The sequence below is a fragment of the Ranitomeya variabilis genome, chromosome 6 (genome assembly GCF_051348905.1).
Source record: "Ranitomeya variabilis isolate aRanVar5 chromosome 6, aRanVar5.hap1, whole genome shotgun sequence".
NCBI classification, from domain to species: domain Eukaryota; kingdom Metazoa; phylum Chordata; class Amphibia; order Anura; family Dendrobatidae; genus Ranitomeya; species Ranitomeya variabilis.
In genome coordinates this window covers 131,886,504-131,906,447 of record NC_135237.1, presented here as the reverse complement: position 1 = coordinate 131,906,447, position 19,944 = coordinate 131,886,504, and the positions used below count along the sequence as shown (strand labels likewise).

Here is a 19,944-nt window from a genome sequence, read left to right as displayed (position 1 = left end):
GCTATCTAGCGCTGAATTAAATATAAATATATATATATGTCTCACTGACATATATATATATATATATATCTGTATATATATACCTATTCTATGTGTACACATTTATTCTACCTATTCTATTCTGTCAGTGTGATTTTACTGTACACCGCACTGAATTACCGGCTTTTCTATAGAACATTGGTGCGTATTTCTCGCAAGTGACACGCATGGTCCGTGTGTAATCCGTAATTTTCTCGCCCCCATAGACTTTCATTGGCGGATTTTTTGTGCAATACGCTGACAAACGCATTTTCTACGCCCATAACATACCGTATATTACGGAGGCGTAATATACGGCAGATAGGAGCTGGGCCATAGAGAATCATTGTACCGTATGCAATCTGTATTTTCTGCGCTCATATGTCCGTAAAACTCGCTAGTGTGACGCCGGCCTAAGGCCTAGCATCATTCTCGGTACAGAGACTATGAGGCAACGTGACATCAGGAAGCCATGCATATTTAGTAGTCAGAGTGCTGTGATAAATCTATGTACTTTCCTACTAATTAAGAAAATTGCTCCCAAAGTGTGTAACCCAGACTCACAGCATCCAATCAGTATCAAGCTTTAATCACACCAACTGTGGAAAAATGATAGCTGTAACCTGATTGGATGCCACCCGTAACGGTAACTTTTACATTAATTCGGTCACAGTGTCACGTCCAGAAGTCTCTCTGAGCAGGTAACTACGTACGCGTCATATCACATCTGCGCATGCCCAGTACTAACAGGAAGCCGCATTCCCCAGTCTGTTCGTCCCATGGAAGGTCCTCTCCTGCCTGTCAGGCCGGAGGAGGGACGCGGCCGCTTCAGTTCCGCATTGTCGGGCAGCCCTGTGCTTAGCAGCAGGTGAGCGGGGAGAGGCGGCTGCTGTGTCAGTGACAGGGAGGAGGCGGCTCCCTACTCAGCAGCGGCACAGGAGGAAGTGACAGAGTGCCCGAACACAAACACCTCCATGTCTGCGCGCAGCCGGGCAGCCTGGCACTGCCCTGTGTGAGGGCACCAGAGGCAGGAGTCCTTCCCGTGCAACACAGTGGGTTCGCCATTAACACTGGAAGGTTTATAAAGGAGACCAGGGACTACTCCTCAGATCGGCTACTGCTCCTCCAGCCTGGCCATGGTGCCCTGCCGCATCCAGCCCTGGCACAGGTCTGATGGCTCACTATGAGTGAGGCACACACAGACAATCTAGGCTGGACAGCCATCTGACAATCAGGAAGCAGCCGAGCTCCTGGACTGTGAGCTAGAAGAAGCCCCAATACACACCCCTGTAGTGACTGCTGCGGGCACATCATCATCACATCTTCCAATATTTATTGTTCCCTGCGGCGCTGTCACCATGGATGCCTCCACACTAGAACTGGATGCTCTGAAGTTCGCAAAGTTAGCAGTGGTCAACGATCAGATTGGAAAATACAAGGAAGCCGTCTTCTATTATAAGGTAGGAGATCTGGGGTCTGACATGGAATAATGGACCCTTCTGTAACCGAGGCAACTGGCTACTGTCTTTTAAAGGAACTCTGTCACCTGAATTTGGCAGGCCCTTTGTCCGGTCCGATGAGCGGTGTTTTCTCTAGTTTAATTTATCCCTTTTTTTCCAGCTGGCCGCAGTAGTGTCTTGAATTGCAGTTGTTTTCCTCCGTAGTACACGCGTGCGCAATGCAATCTTGCCTTGCGCACGCGCAGTATGCTTTGCCCAACTGCGGGCAAAGCTGAAAAGCATTAGTGCGCATGCGCCGCCGCACTATGTCCCGGAAGTATTTTGCTGTGTTCCGGGACATAGTGCTCCAGCGCATGCACACTAATGCTTTTCGGCTTTGCCCGCAGTTGGGCAAAGCATACTGCGCGTGCGCAAGGCAAGATTGCATTGCGCACGCGTGTACTACGGAGGAAAACAACTGCAATTCAAGACACTATTGCGGCCAGCGGGAAAAGACGGGGTGAATAAAACAAGAGAAAACACCGCCTATCGGACCGGACAAAGGGCCTGCCAAATTCAGGTGACAGAGTCCCTTTAAAAGGAAACTGTCAGCTGATTCATGCTGCCCGGACCATGAGTGTCTGACTTCTGCAGTCTAGATAACTATTTTAGGCTATGTGCACACGTAGGAAAAGTGGTGCAGAATTTTCTGCACAAAATCCGCATCTCCTGGCAGAATCCGCAGCTGCGGATTTGCCGCGTTTTTTATGTGGATTTTGTGCGGATTTGCCGCGGAATTGAAGCAGATTTTATGCAGTTTTTGCCACTGCAGATTTCTATCATGGAGGGGGGCAGAAACGCTGCAGATCCGCACAAAAGAAGTGACATGCACTTCTTTTAAATCCGCAGTAATTCCACACTGATTTTTCCGCACAACTTATTTTTTTTACCCATTGATTTACATTGTACTGTAAATCACAGTGTGGATCTGCAGCGTTTCTGCACGGAAAAATCCACTGCGGAAATCCGCATCGTGGGCACATAGCCTAACTGTAAAACACTGCGGTATGTTAGAGAATAGCAGCTGAAATCGTGTCTGGGGGGAGAAGTACCCGCTGACTTCTTCCTGCCCGCTCTCCTAGACTGGCAGATATACGGAGAGTCAGTCTAGGTGGGCAGGCAGAAGCCATGGGACCCCGCCTCTTGGACTTGGCACCTCGTCCCTGGTGAACAAGCCATGTGTATACAGAATAGGAAGTGGTGACCGCTCTGACTCCTTCGGACCCAGTGGTCATGTGGTCGCGGGGTGTAGGGAGCAAGAAGGAGCTGCTGGGTTTCCCCATATCTGTCTAATGAATAAAAAAAAGAGCAAAAATTCTTTAAATATCAGAACAAGAAAAAATTCTGAAGCTCTTAAAACTGCATACATGAAAAAAGCTGAAATGTGCCTGGTCATCAACTGGGAAAAATGGACCAGTATTGAACTGGTTAAAAAAGTTCTTTAATGCTGGCATGCATGTACCCGGACTAGTCCCAGACTGATGATGCTCATTCTAGCTGCGTGCTGGTATCATGTCTAGTGATGAGCGAACTGTCTCTTGCTTGTGAGATGTTCCCTTCAAGCCATTCACAAAACATTACAATTCGTGATGAGTGAACGTGATCGGATGAGGTGTTATCCTAGCATGCTCGTGTGCTAGCCGAGTGTTTTCGGTGTGCTCGAAAAATATGGTAGTGTCCATATGGCTGTGTGTTTTGCGGCTGTTTGACATCCGCTACACATGCAGGGATTGGCTGTTAGGCCGATTGAGTTCTGTCAGCCAACATAAAGCAGTCAGCACCTCTGCCCCTCTACAGATGCTGCGGGAGTGCAGCCACATTCATAGTGTTATCCTGTACAGCACTGAGCGCTGGCAGCCGCAGACAGGAGCCGGAGAGAAGCGCCAGCAATGGCTCCATGTGAGAGCTGCTGCAGTGTCTGTGCAGAGGTGCAAGGCCGCTATCATATCCTGAAATACGGCACTGAACTGAATCGGCGGCTCTGCACCTCAGTGCAAACACTGCAGGAGTCCGGCCACATTCATAGTGTTATTGCTGCCTCCTGTCTTCAGTACAGTACTGAGCGGTGGTCGCAGCAGACAGGAGAGGAGAGCCAGCAATGGCACTGAGTGTTGCTGCAGAGCCGCTAACTGTCATATCCTGATTTACAGCATTGAACCTTGTCAGCGGCCCTTCACACCAACGTCCCCGGATAGCACCTTATCAGGGCACATTCATTCATCACTATGTATTACAGGTATGATTTTTATAGGTGCAAAATCCCCTGTATAGCATAGATGTTTTTCAAGAGTTTGATGCTTCAGGAAACACTTTTTTTTTTTTTTTTAAAGAAGCCTCTTTTTCCTAGCTTTTTATTGATTGTTTACTGAGCTCTTTTTCTACATTATTTGATCATCTGTGGGGTTCTTTTAACATTTTACTAGCATTTTCCTTTTTTTTTTTTTTTTTAAGTACATTCAGCAATGAAGAAATAAATCTATACACACACACACACACATACACCCGACCCCCTCCTTTTACAACCCTGACAAGACATTTTGATACTCGCCCCCCCTCCTCCCCATCATTCGTGACCCCCTTCATTCACAGCATCAGGACTCTGTTCAGCTGTGGCACCTGGGAATGAAATGTAAAAACATGGGCCGCAATTCATCATCGTCTTTCTGCCTTTTTTCTGGAGTAAAATTGATTCTGACAGTGACTTTTATGTTTGTGCCTTATTCATTATTTAATTTACATTAAATCGGTTTCATCTTTTTGGGGGGTTCGGCATTATTGGCGTGGTTTTCCTTATCCAGATGACTTGGCCCAATTCATAATTTGCAACTTTTTGAAATGTCAGGGTTACACTCCGGCACCCTACTAAAGTACGGTGGTCCCAATTCTTCATTTTTTGCACACATTTTTGTATAGTGTTGACTTTTTTTTTTAACCCAAATCAGTGTTCTATTTGCACCCTTTTTTAAGTCTATTTCATACGGGGTCTCCTTGTTCGTTTTTTTTTTTTCTGTGTGAGCATAGTCTTTCTGTTTCAGATATTTTTGCCTGATTCATCAATTGCAACTTTTTGAAAAGTCACAAATTTGCTGTAACAACACTCCAAGCAAAGGTTCAGCATGTGCACTTCCATTCAAGCCATTTTCAATGAGGCTGGCAAAAATAACAACTCTGCAGACAATGATTATACAGCGGTAGAGCAAAGCCTGACCTCGGCGCCCCATTTTCTGGATTGGTGGAGGACCCAGCAGTCAGACCCCCAGTGGTTAATTACCATAGTTATCCCATATCTTTTTCAATCTTGTAATATCCCTTTAAGTATTCCAGCATGTGACGTTGCATACCTTATGTTTTATGAGAAAATGCATCTGTGCCCTTGTATAAAGCTAGAGGCACACACTGGTGCAGTATAGAGACATACAGGGGTATGGCCACATTATTACAGATATTTTGGGAGCGTTACCTGGCACGCAGACGAGAGTGCATAGTCGTCAGTATAGATCAATGCCAAAAATCTTACTGAGACCTAGGAATGAATTTATATTAACAGAACAGGTCTAGTGCGTGTCTGCTACTTGTCCTATTTATGTACTAGGTGTATACCATCCATATACCGCTGTGTGTCAGACTCTGAGAGCACTGACCTCACTCCCTGCATTCACTACTTCCTCAAATACCATTGCCCGTATGTCAGAATGACTATTTTCATTAGCATATTGGGACTAATAATAGTAATTATCTAGAAGGAATTAGTCCTGGAAATGACAGAGATGCAAAATCAAGGTCCCCATTAAGGGGTGGACTGAGTGGATTTCCTTGCTGGGCATTGAAGGCGGTGGGCACCTTACCAACCCACTGAGTCACGATGACTTGATCACATTGCATTTAGCTTATGTTTTTTTTCTGAACTTGCATATCTACAAAACTGAGCATAATCTGTTTTAAGGTTTAAAGGGAACCTGTCGCCCCCGATGTATCCTGAAAGATGAGAAATAAAGGTTAGATTATACTCACCCAGGGGCTTTCCGATCCGATGGGTTCACGGGCCGGTCCGGGGCCTCCCATCTTCATCAGATGACGTCCTCTTCTTGTCTTCCTGCTGCGGCTCAGGCGCAAGCGTACTTTGTCTGCCCTGCTGAGGGCAGCGTAAAGTAATGCAGTGTGCAGGTGCTGGGCCTCTCTGACCTTTCCCGGCGCCTGCGCACTGCAGTACTTTGCTCTGCCCTCCACAGGGCAAATAAGTACACCGGAGCCGCAGCGTGAAGACAAGAAGAGGACGTCATCGTAAGAAGATGGGAGGCCCCGGGCCGGACCGCGACGCCCATCGGACCAGAACTCCAGCGGGACCGCCCCTGGGTAAGTATAATCTAACCTCATTTTCTCATCTTTCAGGATACATCGGGGGCTTATCTACAGCATTACAGAATGCTGTAGATAAGCCCCTGATGCCGGTGGGCTTAGCTCACCTTCAATTTTGGGGGTGACAGGTTCCCTTTAATATATGTATTGATTGATTTAATTGTGTAGCTTTATGGGGAGCAAGCTTCCATTCACCAAGTCATAGTTCTGTAACCAGCACTAGGGGGAGCACAGGAGCTATTCCCCCTATATACCATAGTTAATCATTGTATGTGCTCTTATTTCTTTACTTCCTGTGACAATTTATTTGAGGGGCTTCTCAAATGGGACACCACAGAAGGATGGCCCTGTAGTAACTTCCTCACAGCTTTTATCACTCCTACTGCTCCCCGAAACAGGACATCATCAGAGGGCAATACTGCAGTCGCTTACCACATCTATTTTCACCACCGCCCCCTGATGACATCTTGTTTCAGTGGGGAGGGATGATGAAGTAACCGCAGCCTCTGTCCGCAACACCCTCATCTTCAGTGGTTCCACCATAGTCCGTGCTTTTGATGCTGCTGCCTCTTTCCCTGAAACTAATCGTCATCATGGTGTGGTGATAGAAGCAGTGTGAGTGACACGAGAACTACCCATTGATGGTGAATAGGATTTGCTTACTTGCTGTCATGTGCCAACTAGACTCTCCTCCGTTAGATCACCTTTGATATGGAAGTGAGTGGTCCCGACAACCCCTTTAAGTGTGTAGCTATGTCTCTTAGCTCACCTCCTCCGTATTAAGCTGGCCATACACATTAGATGGCTGTCCTCTTCGGATGAATGTTCGGCCGTCAGGCTTCTCAGCTGACCCATACACAGGAGCGCTCGTTCAGGAGAACAATGAGAAATGATATGCTATTGTGGAGGCCTGTTCTTCTTTCCTTTGAATGTTGCTGACTGCTTATGGTTGGTCAGCATCATACAGGGAGAAGCCCCCAGTGAAAACGCTGATAACACCCATTATAAACAAAAACACTCTTTAGGTGCCAAATAGTTTGAATGCTAGTATATCTGCAGTTCAATGTGAAAAAATTTGATTGCTGAAAGGTTCTCTTTAAAACTGCAACTACTTTTTTAATCTGACCAGTAATTTCTACAATGCAGGAAGCTGCTCAAGCCCTAATTTATGCTGAAATGGCAGGATCCACACTAGAGAATATTCAGGACAAGATAAATGAGTACCAGGAAAGAGTTCAAGCTCTTTATTCCGCAGGTAAGTGGGCTATGGAGGTAGGAGGTGTCTGTCTATCTCCTGCTCCTTGTTATCAATTATTATTGCTGTATAGTCCCAGATACCCATCCGTATACAAGCACTATATATTTGTGATAAGTCACATAAATATTCATGAAAGCATGAACATAACTTAAAGGGGTGTTCCTAGCTCCAAGATCCTATCCCAATATTCTTCTGACTCGCTATGTCTCGTTCCTCATGTTATCCAAAAAGTATTGCTTCTCCTTGCGGAGATCGACATGCTAAGCATGCTGAGATGAGGAGACTTAAAGCCGCAATGCTCCTCTGGGTAACATGCTAATTATGCAAATTGTCTCTTAAGAGAGGAAGAGAACTAGAACACTAGTGCCACCTATTGGAAGTAGCAATCCTACAAGTCAATGTTGACCCTTTAACGAGCCTTGTCACATGACTTAGGATAATAGCCAAACCAGAATCTCAGTTTGCAGACACTGTGTTTCGGGGTACTGCCCCTCATCAGTGCAAAGCGGAGATCTGGTTTGGCTGTGTGAGAGGCATCTGACCGGGATCCAAGAAGTATCATTTCTCCTTGCGGAGATCGACATGCAAATTGAGATTCTGGTTTGGCTATTATCCTAAGTCATGTGACAAGGCTCGTTAAAGGGTCAACATTGACTTGTAGGATTGCTACCTTCCAATAGGTGGCACTAGAGTTCTAGCTCTTTCCTCATGTGCAGGCATTGCAGGACCTTAGGTAGCCATGGTTACGATTAGAGATGAGCAAACCTTTTTAATGTTGGGTTCAGTTCACCAAACATTTAGACGTTCACCGAACATGTTCAACAAACGTTCCCGAACCCTATTAAATTCAATGGGAAGCCAAAGCAAACGTATACGCAACACCTTATGGGGTGATAAAAAGCTTCCCAAACAGCTAAAATTAGGGGCAGACACCATGAAAAGTGGCATCAACTGACCCACAGTAGAAATTTGCTAATGGTACTAGAATCAGTCAGCCGTGGGCCATGCATGAGGTATCGTGGTCTAGCCCGGCATTTACAGCTTTGAATTGAAGTTTCAATGAGGACCTGGTGGTTAAAGGAGTGACGCAAGCCTTTTTAGCTGGGAGCCCTATTACCTCATACGACACCTTCTATTTTTTTTTTCCCCAGCCACACTCAAATGGCACGAACGTCAGTTTCATACAGTACTATAGGTAGAAAAATGTAAGGAAAGTAACATGGGTAGTTGACTGAAAGTAAGTGCAGGCCTGCCTGGCTGGGCGCCCTACTTACACAGGCAACACACATGAAGGAACACCAACTTGAATTCTCCACATTTAAAAAGATTGTCACACACCACAAAGTGGCATCAATTTCCACAGAGTAGAAACAGTATAATAGCCCTCTGACACACCTTCTACCACAGGCAACCCACCAGATGGAGATCCAACTTTGAGTCTCCACAGCTAAAAAGAAAATTGTAACATCAGCAGCAGTAGCCACAGCAGGCATAGAAGCCACGACAAAGGTGTCACAGACTGCAATAACACAAGATCAATGCATGACACTAAAAACGACACCATTGCTTAGTCTGCCCAGTGATACTGGGGTGCAAAGTCAGCCATGATCCTTGACTTGTTCATTTTGATGAAAGCTAAGCGGTTTACACTTTCAGGGGACAGTGGGATGCACTAATCGCCAGGACACCACCAGCCGCGCTGACGACATGGTCCGAGAGAAAATGCAAAAGGGCCCAACCACCCCCTGATGGAATTGATATTGAGCTCGAGATGCTCCTGCACCATCGCCTCCAGTCGTTCACAACGTGTCAGACTTGGTGCACGGGCTGCTCTAAAAAATGTGTGAAACGACTCACAGAAATTGCTTATGCTACTTACACTGCTGCTGCTAATGTTTTTCAATGATTCCTTGACGTTCCTGGGGTTGGACATCTAGAATTGCGTTGCACACTGTGTGCCTCACTGCTGTCCTGGGGAAAACCAATCTTAAGATTGTCTACAAGTGTGTTTTTCGATATTCCGGCATGCACATGTCCCTTGAAAGGGGGGGGGGGGAGCATCTGACAAAATTTACTCTGGTACCGTGGATCTAACAGAGAGGCAACCCAGTAGTCGGTACTGTTTCTAACCCTAAGAATACGGCTTCATGTTGCAGATGCTGAAGACGGCATTGTCAGCGCTAACTATCTTTGTAGCCATTTTGAAACTGTGCAGAAGAGTGCAGAGGTCTTTCATCTGTGCCCACTCTGCAAGCGTGATTTGCATCACGTCCATACTGCGTTGGCCCAGGCTATGCAAAAGGACATACTGTACCAGGGCTTGTCGCTGCTGCTGTAGTCGCTGCAACGTGTGTAGTGGAATTCCACCTTGTCGGAACATTGAAAATGAAACGGTTAATCAGTAGGCCAAAAGACCTCTGTAGCGATGCAAGTCAATGACCTGTGGGGTGCAGTCATCGGAAGTGAGCACACAGCGACTATGCTTTCTGTAGCAGCGCGCCCAGGCTGGGATAGTGGTGGAGAAATTTCTGTAATTTCCGACGGCCATCAACTTTCGGAAACCGTTTGTGTCCACCAGGTGAAAAGGCAGCATTTCTGTGGCTAACAGATTGAAGATTGTGGAGTTCAAGCTCTTAGCTTTGGCATGTGTAGGAGGAAACATTCTTTTATGTGACCACAACTGCGGGAACGAGGGCTGTCTGCTTTGCTGAGAGATGGTGGAGTAGTGGGAACAGGACAAACTGCTGGACTGTTAGAGAGATGCAAGCGGAGATGTTATGGTGGATTGACAAAGATGTGTTGTGCTAGGTGACACAAAAACAGGAGGCATGTCCACTTCCGTAACAGCTGACGGGCTTTCTCACTCCGACTTTAGAGGGTAAACAAGTGGGTTTTCTGTGCCAGAGACCTGTGTGAGAACACTTGACACAGTGAATCAGGAGGAAGAAGCAGCAGATGTGGTTGATGGGGCTGGTGCTTGGCGGGACTCACTAGTTGGCATTTCAGCGCAGTGAGATTCCCAGACTAAGGCATGTTGGTCGCGCATGTGGTGGTTCATGGATGTACAGTGCAGTGCAAATTAATTGGGACAAAGCATTTTTTAAGTAAAATCGTAAGTTGGTTACCAGTCAGTGATTCAAACCAGTTTTAATATATAATAAATAAATCTTGGTCAACTAGCCAGTGGAAAAAGGTAATTTTCAGAATTAGCATGTAGCAGTGCATTATAACATTTTATTTTTTTGCTTTGTCCCAATTAATTTGCACAGCACTGTAGTTGTCAAATTATTGCAATTTTTGGCTCTACTTAGTTTTTTTTTGCAAACTTGGCAGATAATCCTTGTCGCCCCTGCAAACTGCAGATTCGCGACCCGTGCTGGCCAAAGTTGTGGTTGAGGGTGCAGTTCTTGTCGTGTTTGCATCACTCCATGTCTGTGCGGCAATCCGCATTGTAACCTTCTTGTCTTCCTTCTCTGTTGAGCTACTCAGCTGCGTGCCTCTGACACCAAGTGGGATCTACAACCTCATCATCATCCTCTGTTCTCTCAGTCCTCGCGCTGAGAGTCACCCTCCTCCTCTTCCTGCCCTTACACCACAGTACAGTTGGCGTGCACCTCTGGTATCTCTCATCCGGATCACCTCCACCCCTGGGGATTAACATCTGGTGACGAAGGTCTGGATTTTGCTCTGACTCTACTTCGTTTGGCCCCGGATCCAACATGGAAAAAATGTGGCCATTGGTGCAGATGCTTTCCTTTTCTGGATTCTGTGAATGTTTGGAGCAGATCTCTGATGCCCATGGAATAGAAAGTATGAACAGCTCTGAAGAATGGCTCATCTGTCGTTCCCCACTTTCAGTTCTTCGTTTGAAAATTTGTGACCTGGGGGAAACGAGGGTGATTGGAGTACCACCTCTGAGGATTGTACTGTGTATGATGTTAAGGTGGAGGTAGAGGAGGTGAGGCCACTTGATGCGGTGTTTGTCATCCACTTGAGCACATGCTCTTTCTGAACCTCCTCTACACGGCGTTCCGCTGTGCGGCTGCCAAACAAAGGGAGTCCAGTAGCCCGTCCAGTAACAGACGTTGTCGGTGGTTTTTCAATAGGTTGAGATGTTGTTTGTTCAGGTGAGCTTTCATTCACATTAACAACCCATGTACACGTCAAACACCCTTCCACTACGACCTCGCTTTTTCCCACTCACGTTTTATGTACCCGTCCCCTCTTTTAACCAGCGGTTTCACAACCCTAGGCCCAGACCTGTCATTCACCTGTCACTAAATTCATAATCACTGTTTATTGGCTAATAGAGTGTGGCTAGACCACAGAATTAACACACAAAATATTTTGATTATGAAATGAGGCCTGGTGCCTGTAATGCATTATTAGCACAAAGGATTTATATTTTGAAATATGGGCTGGTGACAGAACCACAGAATTAGCCCAAACAATTTGCATTATGAAATGAAGCCTGGTGCCTGCACCAGAGTAATAGCTCAAATGATTTTGATTACAAAATGTGGCCTTCTGATTCCTTACTGTAACACAGTTTTATCCCAAACGACTTGGAGTAGGTAATTGGGCCTGCTGGCTGCACCCTAATATTAGGCCTAATGATTTTTAAGTGGAAATCTGGCCTGATTTCTCACTGCAATACAGTTTTTGTCCAAATAATTTTGATTAGCAAGTGGTACCTCCTGCAACTGCAGCACAGTTCTAGCACAATCTAGTTAGATGCTGGAAGATCGATTTCACACAGGACAGGATCCTAGTAGGAGCGACCTCTTTCCACTGTGACATTGAGAAAATGGCGATAGCAAAACAAGATGTCCGCTTTTTATATGGATAGGGACATGTGACTTTGGCAGCCAATCACTGAAGTTCTTGTGTCATGTCGTTGTGGATGGTTTCTGTGCCCTGATTGGCTGCCGGAATATAAACTCCTTAAGTTATTAAAGAAGAAATAAAAATTACACTCTGCAACTCCTCTGATCTCTCCACACCTCCTAGCCAAAGTAATAACAAAATCACTCGTGGAAACGCGATGATTTACCAAACTGTGACCGAATTTTGCTGACTTTGTGTAAAAATGCTCCTGAAAACTAACACTATCCGAATGTGCCACGTTCATGCCAAATTTGAGATTGGCGAACATTTTCTGAACAAGTGTGCTCATCTCTAGTTACGACCACTAGCAACTAGCTAACTGTCACTATATCAGTGGTCGTAACCATGGATACCTATGGTCCTGCAATGCCTGCACATGAGGAAAGAGACATAGCGAATTAGAAAAGCTATACTGCATTTCTAATTAAAGGTATTAGCTAATATGATTATTACACCTGCTATTCATTGACTTTGGATCTTGGAGATGAGAATACCCTTTTTTAAGGCTCTGGGGTCACAGTGCAAAACCTGTAAGTAAAGGTCCATATAAACAGAACAATCAGACTGGCAGCAAGTGAATAAATGAGCCACAGTACAGTATGAGAAGCCAACTCAGTCCAATATTGACGGCTCATCCTAAGGATAGGTCATCAGTGTTTAAAGGGAATTAAATCAAAATGTATCACCCTTCTACAAGATGGAATATAACTCTGTGATCATCCAAACAACGAGACCTCAGTAGATCACTGCCGCAATGAGAAGTTGAATTAAGTAGTGGTTACAGGAAACCTCCAGGTATTTAGTATTGGTTTCCTAATCTTTAGGATATGTCTTCAATATCTGATCAGTCGTGGTCCAGCACCCTCACCTGTCATTTGTTAGCAATTCTGATTATTTCTGAATGTAAACATTGAGCAAAGCTGCACTGCACAGCCCCGTTCAGTGTGTAGCAGCTGCTGCCGGATGCTGCAGATCAGCTTCTAGTCAGAGGTTTAGTAGGTAGCTACTCTGCAGTACTTGGCAGCGGTGGCTACAAAAAGCTGCTGACAACCGGCTGCTGCCAGGCAGCTGATCAGTCTGTGTGCCATTTATCAGGCTCCTACCAATCTGATATTGGTCACCTATCCTAAGGCTGTGCCATTGATATTGAATGACTGGAGAATCACTTTAAGCATTCGTACTGCAGCTTTGTCTGCATCACTCAGGAGTTTGTCAGCCCCATATATGTGACCACATAACTGACAATCTGTTCACACCACTTTTTGGGGGGAGCGAGGCCTCGGAGACCTTGAATGGTCACACATTTACCACCTCTCCTAAAGGTAAATAATACATGTTGTTAGTAGGAAAATCTCTAAATCACAGAAAACCTTTTACACTGCAGGAGAATTGTTTTACAAAATGTATTCTAACCTGCAATACCGTGCATTGTATTACAAGCCAAATGCACACACTTGTGCACGGATCCTAAGGCTGCTGTGCCATGGGTATTTGTCTATGGCCAATTTTTTTCTGCCCATCATACAAAGCAAATGGTATCTAATAGTTCTACTCACATGGGTGTATAAACAAATGCACATATTTAAAAAAAATGTACCATAATTTACTTTCACACGATTTGCAGATAGAAATACCTGTGTAAGTTTGTATGGATGCATCCATATTTCCATCCCTGATACTGATGTGACATGCTTCATGATCTGGATGTAATGTGTGAAACCAGCTTAAAGGCTCGTACACACACGTGTAGTATTTCTAGTGCACAAGCCTTTATATACACCACCCAAAAGCGCATCGGGACTTATGAGTGCTGCCGAATCCATATAGCACCATCAGAACATGTATGACCTATGGACTAACACTGTCCGTGTATTGGAACGCTGTCATCTGAATTTTTTTTACATTGACTTCACAACCCACCATGGTGTACTTGTTTTACAGGTTCTATTGCTTTCGTAGATGTGTATTTTTAGTCAGTGAAGGTATATACATAGAATTTCCCAACAAAAGAAGGTATTGCTTATCTGTTATTCTAGCTGCACTAACCTTTACATAAAGCTTCCCATTACAGCCCTATGAGAGTAAGATGAATGAGATATCTACAGACTATGTAAATAAATATATACCGTATATATTATATATATATATATATATATATATATATATATATATATATATATATATATATATATATATATATATATACTAGATGGCAGCCCGATTCTAAAGAATCGGGAGTCTAGAATCCATATATACTTTATTTATTCAAATGTAAGAATAATACAATTAATAAATAATAGTAAGAAAGAACAAAAAATGGCTGCACTCACCAGCTCTTGACAATTCTTGACAGTACGGCACATTTCTGATTGGTCGCTCGCGGCAGGCGGCAACCAATCAGAAAAGTGCCGCGCACCACGAAGGCATATATCTTTGTCCACCCTGAGCGGGTGTAGGACGCTGGTGACGTCACTTATCTCCGGACATTATCTCCGGACAAAGCCACGGAAGTTGGCACAAATTGCCGGAAGTAGTATTCTAGGCAATTATATATTAGATTTTAATGTTATCAGTGTTTACCTTTGAACGTTTATATTGTATTGTCCTGTCACCAGCCATGTGTACGATTATCGGCCGAAAGCCTCTCTGGAACCAATAATCACCCCATGTAAAGGTATCTTTATAAGTTAAAGATTCAGAATACTATGACTTTTATCATATCCTGAACAGTCAAGTTTTTTATGAACCGTTAAGGTTTTCTGGTTGAAGTAAAAAAAACTCTGAGTGTTTACAGTTTGAAACCATAAAATGTTGAAAAATTGTCATTCTTGAGTATATCACTCAATGGTGCTCATAAACGTGTCAAATTTGATCTATAATATACTTTAATATACGTTACTTTAATCTTTAATATACTTAAGAACAGGGCCCCAGACATCACACAGGGGGTCTGAAACACCGCACAGTGGTCCAAAATATCGCTGTGCTCTGCCTGGGGCCCCATATGCTGCCTGGGGCCCCTGTGCTCTGCCTGGGGATATGCTGCCTGGGGCCCCTGTGCTCTGCCTGGGGCCCCATGTTCTGCCTGGGGCCCCGTGTTCTGCCTGGGGCCACTGTGCTCTGCCTGGGGCCCCATATGCTGCCTGGGGCCCCTGTGCTCTACCTGGGACCACTATGCTCTGCCTGGGGCCCCATATGCTGCCTGGGGCCCCTGTGCTCTGCCTGGGGCCCCATGTTCTGCCTGGGGTCACTGTGCTCTGCCTGGGGCCCCATAGGCTGCCTGGGGCCCCTGTGCTCTGCCTGGGACCACTGTGCTCTGCCTGGGGCCCCATATGCTGCCTGGGGCCACTGTGCTCTGCCTGGGGCCACTGTGCTCTGCCTGGGGCCCCATATGCTGCCTGGGGCCCCGGTGCTCTGCCTGGGGCCCCTGTGCTCTGCCTGGGGCCCCATGTTCTGCCTGGGGCCCCTGTGCTCTGCCTGGGGCCACTGTGCTCTGCCTGGGGCCACTGTGCTCTGCCTGGGGCCCCATGTTCTGCCTGGGGCCACTGTGCTCTGCCTGGGGCCCCATAAGCTGCCTGGGGCCCCTGTGCTCTGCCTGGGACCACTGTGCTCTGCCTGGGGCCACTGTGCTCTGCCTGGGGCCCCATATGCTGCCTGGGGCCCCTGTGCTCTGCCTGAGGCCCCATATGCTGCCTGGGGCCCCTGTGCTCTGCCTGGGGCCCCTGTGCTCTGCCTGGGGCCCCATGTTCTGCCTGGGGCCCCATGTTCTGCCTGGGGCCACTGTGCTCTGCCTGGGGCGCCATATGCTGCCTGGGGCCCCTGTGCTCTGCCTGCGGCCCCATATGCTGCCTGGGGCCCCTGTGCTCTGCCTGGGGCCCCATGTTCTGCCTGGGGCCCCTGTGCTCTGCCTGGGGCCCCATATGCTGCCTGGGGCCCCTGTGCTCTGCCTGGGGCCACTGTGCTCTGCCTGGGGCCCCATAGGCTGCCTGGGGCCCCTGTGCTCTGCCTGGGACCACTGTGCTCTGCCTGGGGCCCCATATGCTGCCTGGGGCCCCTGTGCTCTGCCTGGGGCCACTGTGCTCTGCCTGGGGCCCCATATGCTGCCTGGGGCCACTGTGCTCTGCCTGGGGCCACTGTGCTCTGCCTGGGGCCCCATATGCTGCCTGGGGCCCCGGTGCTCTGCCTGGGGCCCCATATGCTGCCTGGGGCCCCTGTGCTCTGCCTGGGGCCCCTGTGCTCTGCCTGGGGCCCCATGTTCTGCCTGGGGCCCCTGTGCTCTGCCTGGGGCCACTGTGCTCTGCCTGGGGCCACTGTGCTCTGCCTGGGGCCCCATGTTCTGCCTGGGGCCACTGTGCTCTGCCTGGGGCCCCATAAGCTGCCTGGGGCCCCTGTGCTCTGCCTGGGACCACTGTGCTCTGCCTGGGGCCACTGTGCTCTGCCTGGGGCCCCATATGCTGCCTGGGGCCCCTGTGCTCTGCCTGGGGCCCCATATGCTGCCTGGGGCCCCTGTGCTCTGCCTGGGGCCCCTGTGCTCTGCCTGGGGCCCCATGTTCTGCCTGGGGCCCCATGTTCTGCCTGGGGCCACTGTGCTCTGCCTGGGGCGCCATATGCTGCCTGGGGCCCCTGTGCTCTGCCTGCGGCCCCATATGCTGCCTGGGGCCCCTGTGCTCTGCCTGGGGCCCCATGTTCTGCCTGGGGCCCCTGTGCTCTGCCTGGGGCCACTGTGCTCTGCCTGGGGCCCCATATGCTGCCTGGGGCCCCTGTGCTCTGCCTGGGGCCCCATATGCTGCCTGGGGCCCCTGTGCTCTGCCTGGGGCCACTGTGCTCTGCCTGGGGCCCCATAGGCTGCCTGGGGCCCCTGTGCTCTGCCTGGGACCACTGTGCTCTGCCTGGGGCCCCATATGCTGCCTGGGGCCCCTGTGCTCTGCCTGGGGCCACTGTGCTCTGCCTGGGGCCCCATATGCTGCCTGGGGCCCCTGTGCTCTGCCTGGGTGTAGGACACTGGTGACGTCACTTATCTCCGGACATTAGCTCCGGACATTAGCTCCGGACATTAGCTCCGGACAAAGCCACGGAAGTTGGCACAAATTGCAGGAAGTAGTATTCTAGGCAATTATATATTAGATATATATATATAGAGAGAGAGAGAGAGAGAGAGACTGGAATATGTTGGCATCTTGTGTCCAGGGAATTCTGCTAAAAGATCACTGCACTGGAAAGCTATAAATGTTGAAACAATAAGGAAAAAAAACCCTAATCGTGTGCCCCAGAATCCAAATACTCATATGGCCAATTCATCCCGATGCAGCTTTAAATCTTAATGCCTAACTGCACTTATAGAAAACCATTGACATTTCATAGAGACATGTCAGGCCTTGATCGGTGGGGGTCTCGGCATTTACAAAAATGAAGGCACAGAAGCGCTCAGCCGAGCTGCTGTCTGAGTATGCAGACTTTACTCCTCGGACTTTATATTGAGCCTGTCTTTAGTCTGATTGAAGACCAGCTCTTGTCTCAGTGCTTCTGCACCTTCCTTTTAGCAATCATGTATCCCAGAAATGCGAAATGTTTTCTAAAAGCGCAGTTTCATTTTAAAGGGTTTCCTTATGAAAAATGATGTTGATGGCAAGAATCATTGCAGCCCATTCATTCTGGTGATTAGCGCAAAGTCCCAATGGTCAGATCTTCAGTGTCAAACGAGTTGTCCAACTCCCACCAATAACTTTCAAATGCCAGGGATAATTTAAAAATAATGTACAGTCATGGGTCCTAAGTACTGCCACTTCAGCGCTGATTCCTCTGATGGTCTCCATTCAGCATAGGAAGAAATGACATCTCGTTCTTTGGTCAACTTGCCACTGAGTCCTGGCTGCAGCGATCATGTGACTGGAACAGGACATCACCCAAGGGACATTTGAGGGTGTCCTGTTCTAGTGACCTTACCACTGTGGCCAGTCACATACATCAGTGGCCAGATGACCAACGAATGAGACGTCATCGCTTTATGTCCCAATATGGACCACTGGAGCAACTGAACCAGTGAGTATAGCTCGTTTTATTGTTTATTGGATTTTTTTTTCAATTTAAACAATTACCTCCCCAATGATGATTTTTTTTTTTTTCTTCTGATCCCCATTTGCTCCAAAGTTATGTTCCCCAGTAATAAAGGTACAAATTTTCCCGTCAACCAACTGAGCATGTACCACAGAACTTCTCTGAGGACATTAGTAGCTTTTTCTCCTCTGATGCCAGCCAATCAAAACAGCGCCACAATCGCTGAGAAGCTTTGTGGTATAGCCCCATTTGCTTGAAGAGAATATTTGTGCCTTTAGTATATCTTTGGTACAGAAGAGAGCAGAAGAAAAAGAAAACCTGATCCAAAATTAATGGAGCAGATTATATTAGAAAGTAATCCAGTGGATGCTGCTTTTTCAAACCATCCCTGCAATTTAGATTTTTCTTGGAGAATGTGGACAACCCCCTTTAATATGTGAAGGGTAGGCTAATGATATTAAAGTCATAGAGAATGTTTTCAGCTTTCAAATATATGAGAGACGTTCTGGTCGTTAGATATAAGTAACAAACTATACTGATGTCTTTTAAGATATTCTCCAAAACTTTGCCATTGTGGCCAGTAACGGAATCATACAGACATGCAGCAGTGGAAAACTCACGTAGGATGTGTAAGGCACAAGCAAGAGCCATTGTCTTTGCTGAACACGACACAAAACACGTAAAGGAAAATCAATATATATTATCGACACTACTCATATGATATTATTCTAATTTAGTGGTAACATATTTATTGGTATTTTTTAGTGTCCTCATAACCTGGTGGATTGTAGTAATTTATGTATTTTGTTCACTATATTACAGTTCAAGCCCAGAATATTGACCCCTTAAAATCAAAGCAGCATTTGGATTTAGAACGGGCACACTTTCTTGTCACCCAGGCATTTGACGAAGATGACAAGGGGAATGCAGATGAGGCGATCGAGTTGTACACTGAGGCGGTGGAGCTTTGCCTGTCAACAGTGAGTACAAAGACCCGACCAACAAAATCATTAAAGGGAATCTGTCACCCCAAAATTGGCCTATAAGCTAAAGCCACCGGCATCAGGGGCTTGTCTACAGCATTCTGTAATGCTGTAGATAAGCCCCGATGTCACCTGAAAGAAAAACAGATTATATTATATTCAGGATCCTCGGCAGGAAGAATAGAAGAGGACGTCATCGTATGAAGATGGGAGGCGCTGGACCCGGTCCGCGATGCCCATCGGACCGGACCGCATCGGACCACCCCTGGGTGAGTATAATATAACCTGTTTTTCTTATCTTTCAGGTGACATCAAGGGCTTATCTACAGCATTATAGAATGCTGTAGATAAGCCCCTGATGCCGGTTGCCTTAGCTTATAGGCCAATTTTGGGGTGACAGATTCCCTTTAAAAGCAAGATAGCAATTGACTTGCTTTTCCTGTTTGCTGTCATTCTCCTGCAATTAGAGACTTTATCTTTTATAGTATACAGCTGGTTTCCATGGAGCCCAGCCTCTAATGGCTGACCAAGAGTACACAGTAGTTATTCTCCAGGTGAGGGGTTAACACAACAGTTAGCTGTTCACCCCCCTTGCCCACTCTCCTCTTCCTCTCATTTTCTGAAGAGATACAGTTATAAATCACCAGCCCGCCAGCTTCCACAGGATGTCTCCTAATCACAGCTGTCTGGACTTGTGTGCCTGTTCAAATGCCCTGTTATCTTTATGTGTAAATGCAGGGATAACAGTGTAGACTCAGAATAAACTACTGAAAGCTGAATGTGTTAGGGTACCGTCACACAGTCACACTTTGATCGCTACGACCGTACGATCCGTGACGTTCCAGCGATATCCATACGATATCGCTGTGTCTGACACGCAGCAGCGATC

The 19,944-nt window shown here is 46.9% G+C and overlaps 1 protein-coding gene across 1 annotated transcript in view; it reads left to right on the top strand.

Moving 5' to 3' along the window:
* Nucleotides 1–747: 747 nt before the first annotated feature.
* Nucleotides 748–19,944, top strand: part of CAPN7 (calpain 7) — an 82,946-nt gene continuing 63,749 nt past the window's right edge. Inside the window, exons 1-3 of the mRNA XM_077269009.1 lie at nt 748–1,478; nt 7,020–7,128; nt 18,895–19,052. Of these exons, the coding sequence (XP_077125124.1) occupies nt 1,377–1,478; nt 7,020–7,128; nt 18,895–19,052 (369 nt within the window). The 5' untranslated portion in view covers nt 748–1,376. The remainder of the gene's footprint in view (nt 1,479–7,019; nt 7,129–18,894; nt 19,053–19,944) is intronic.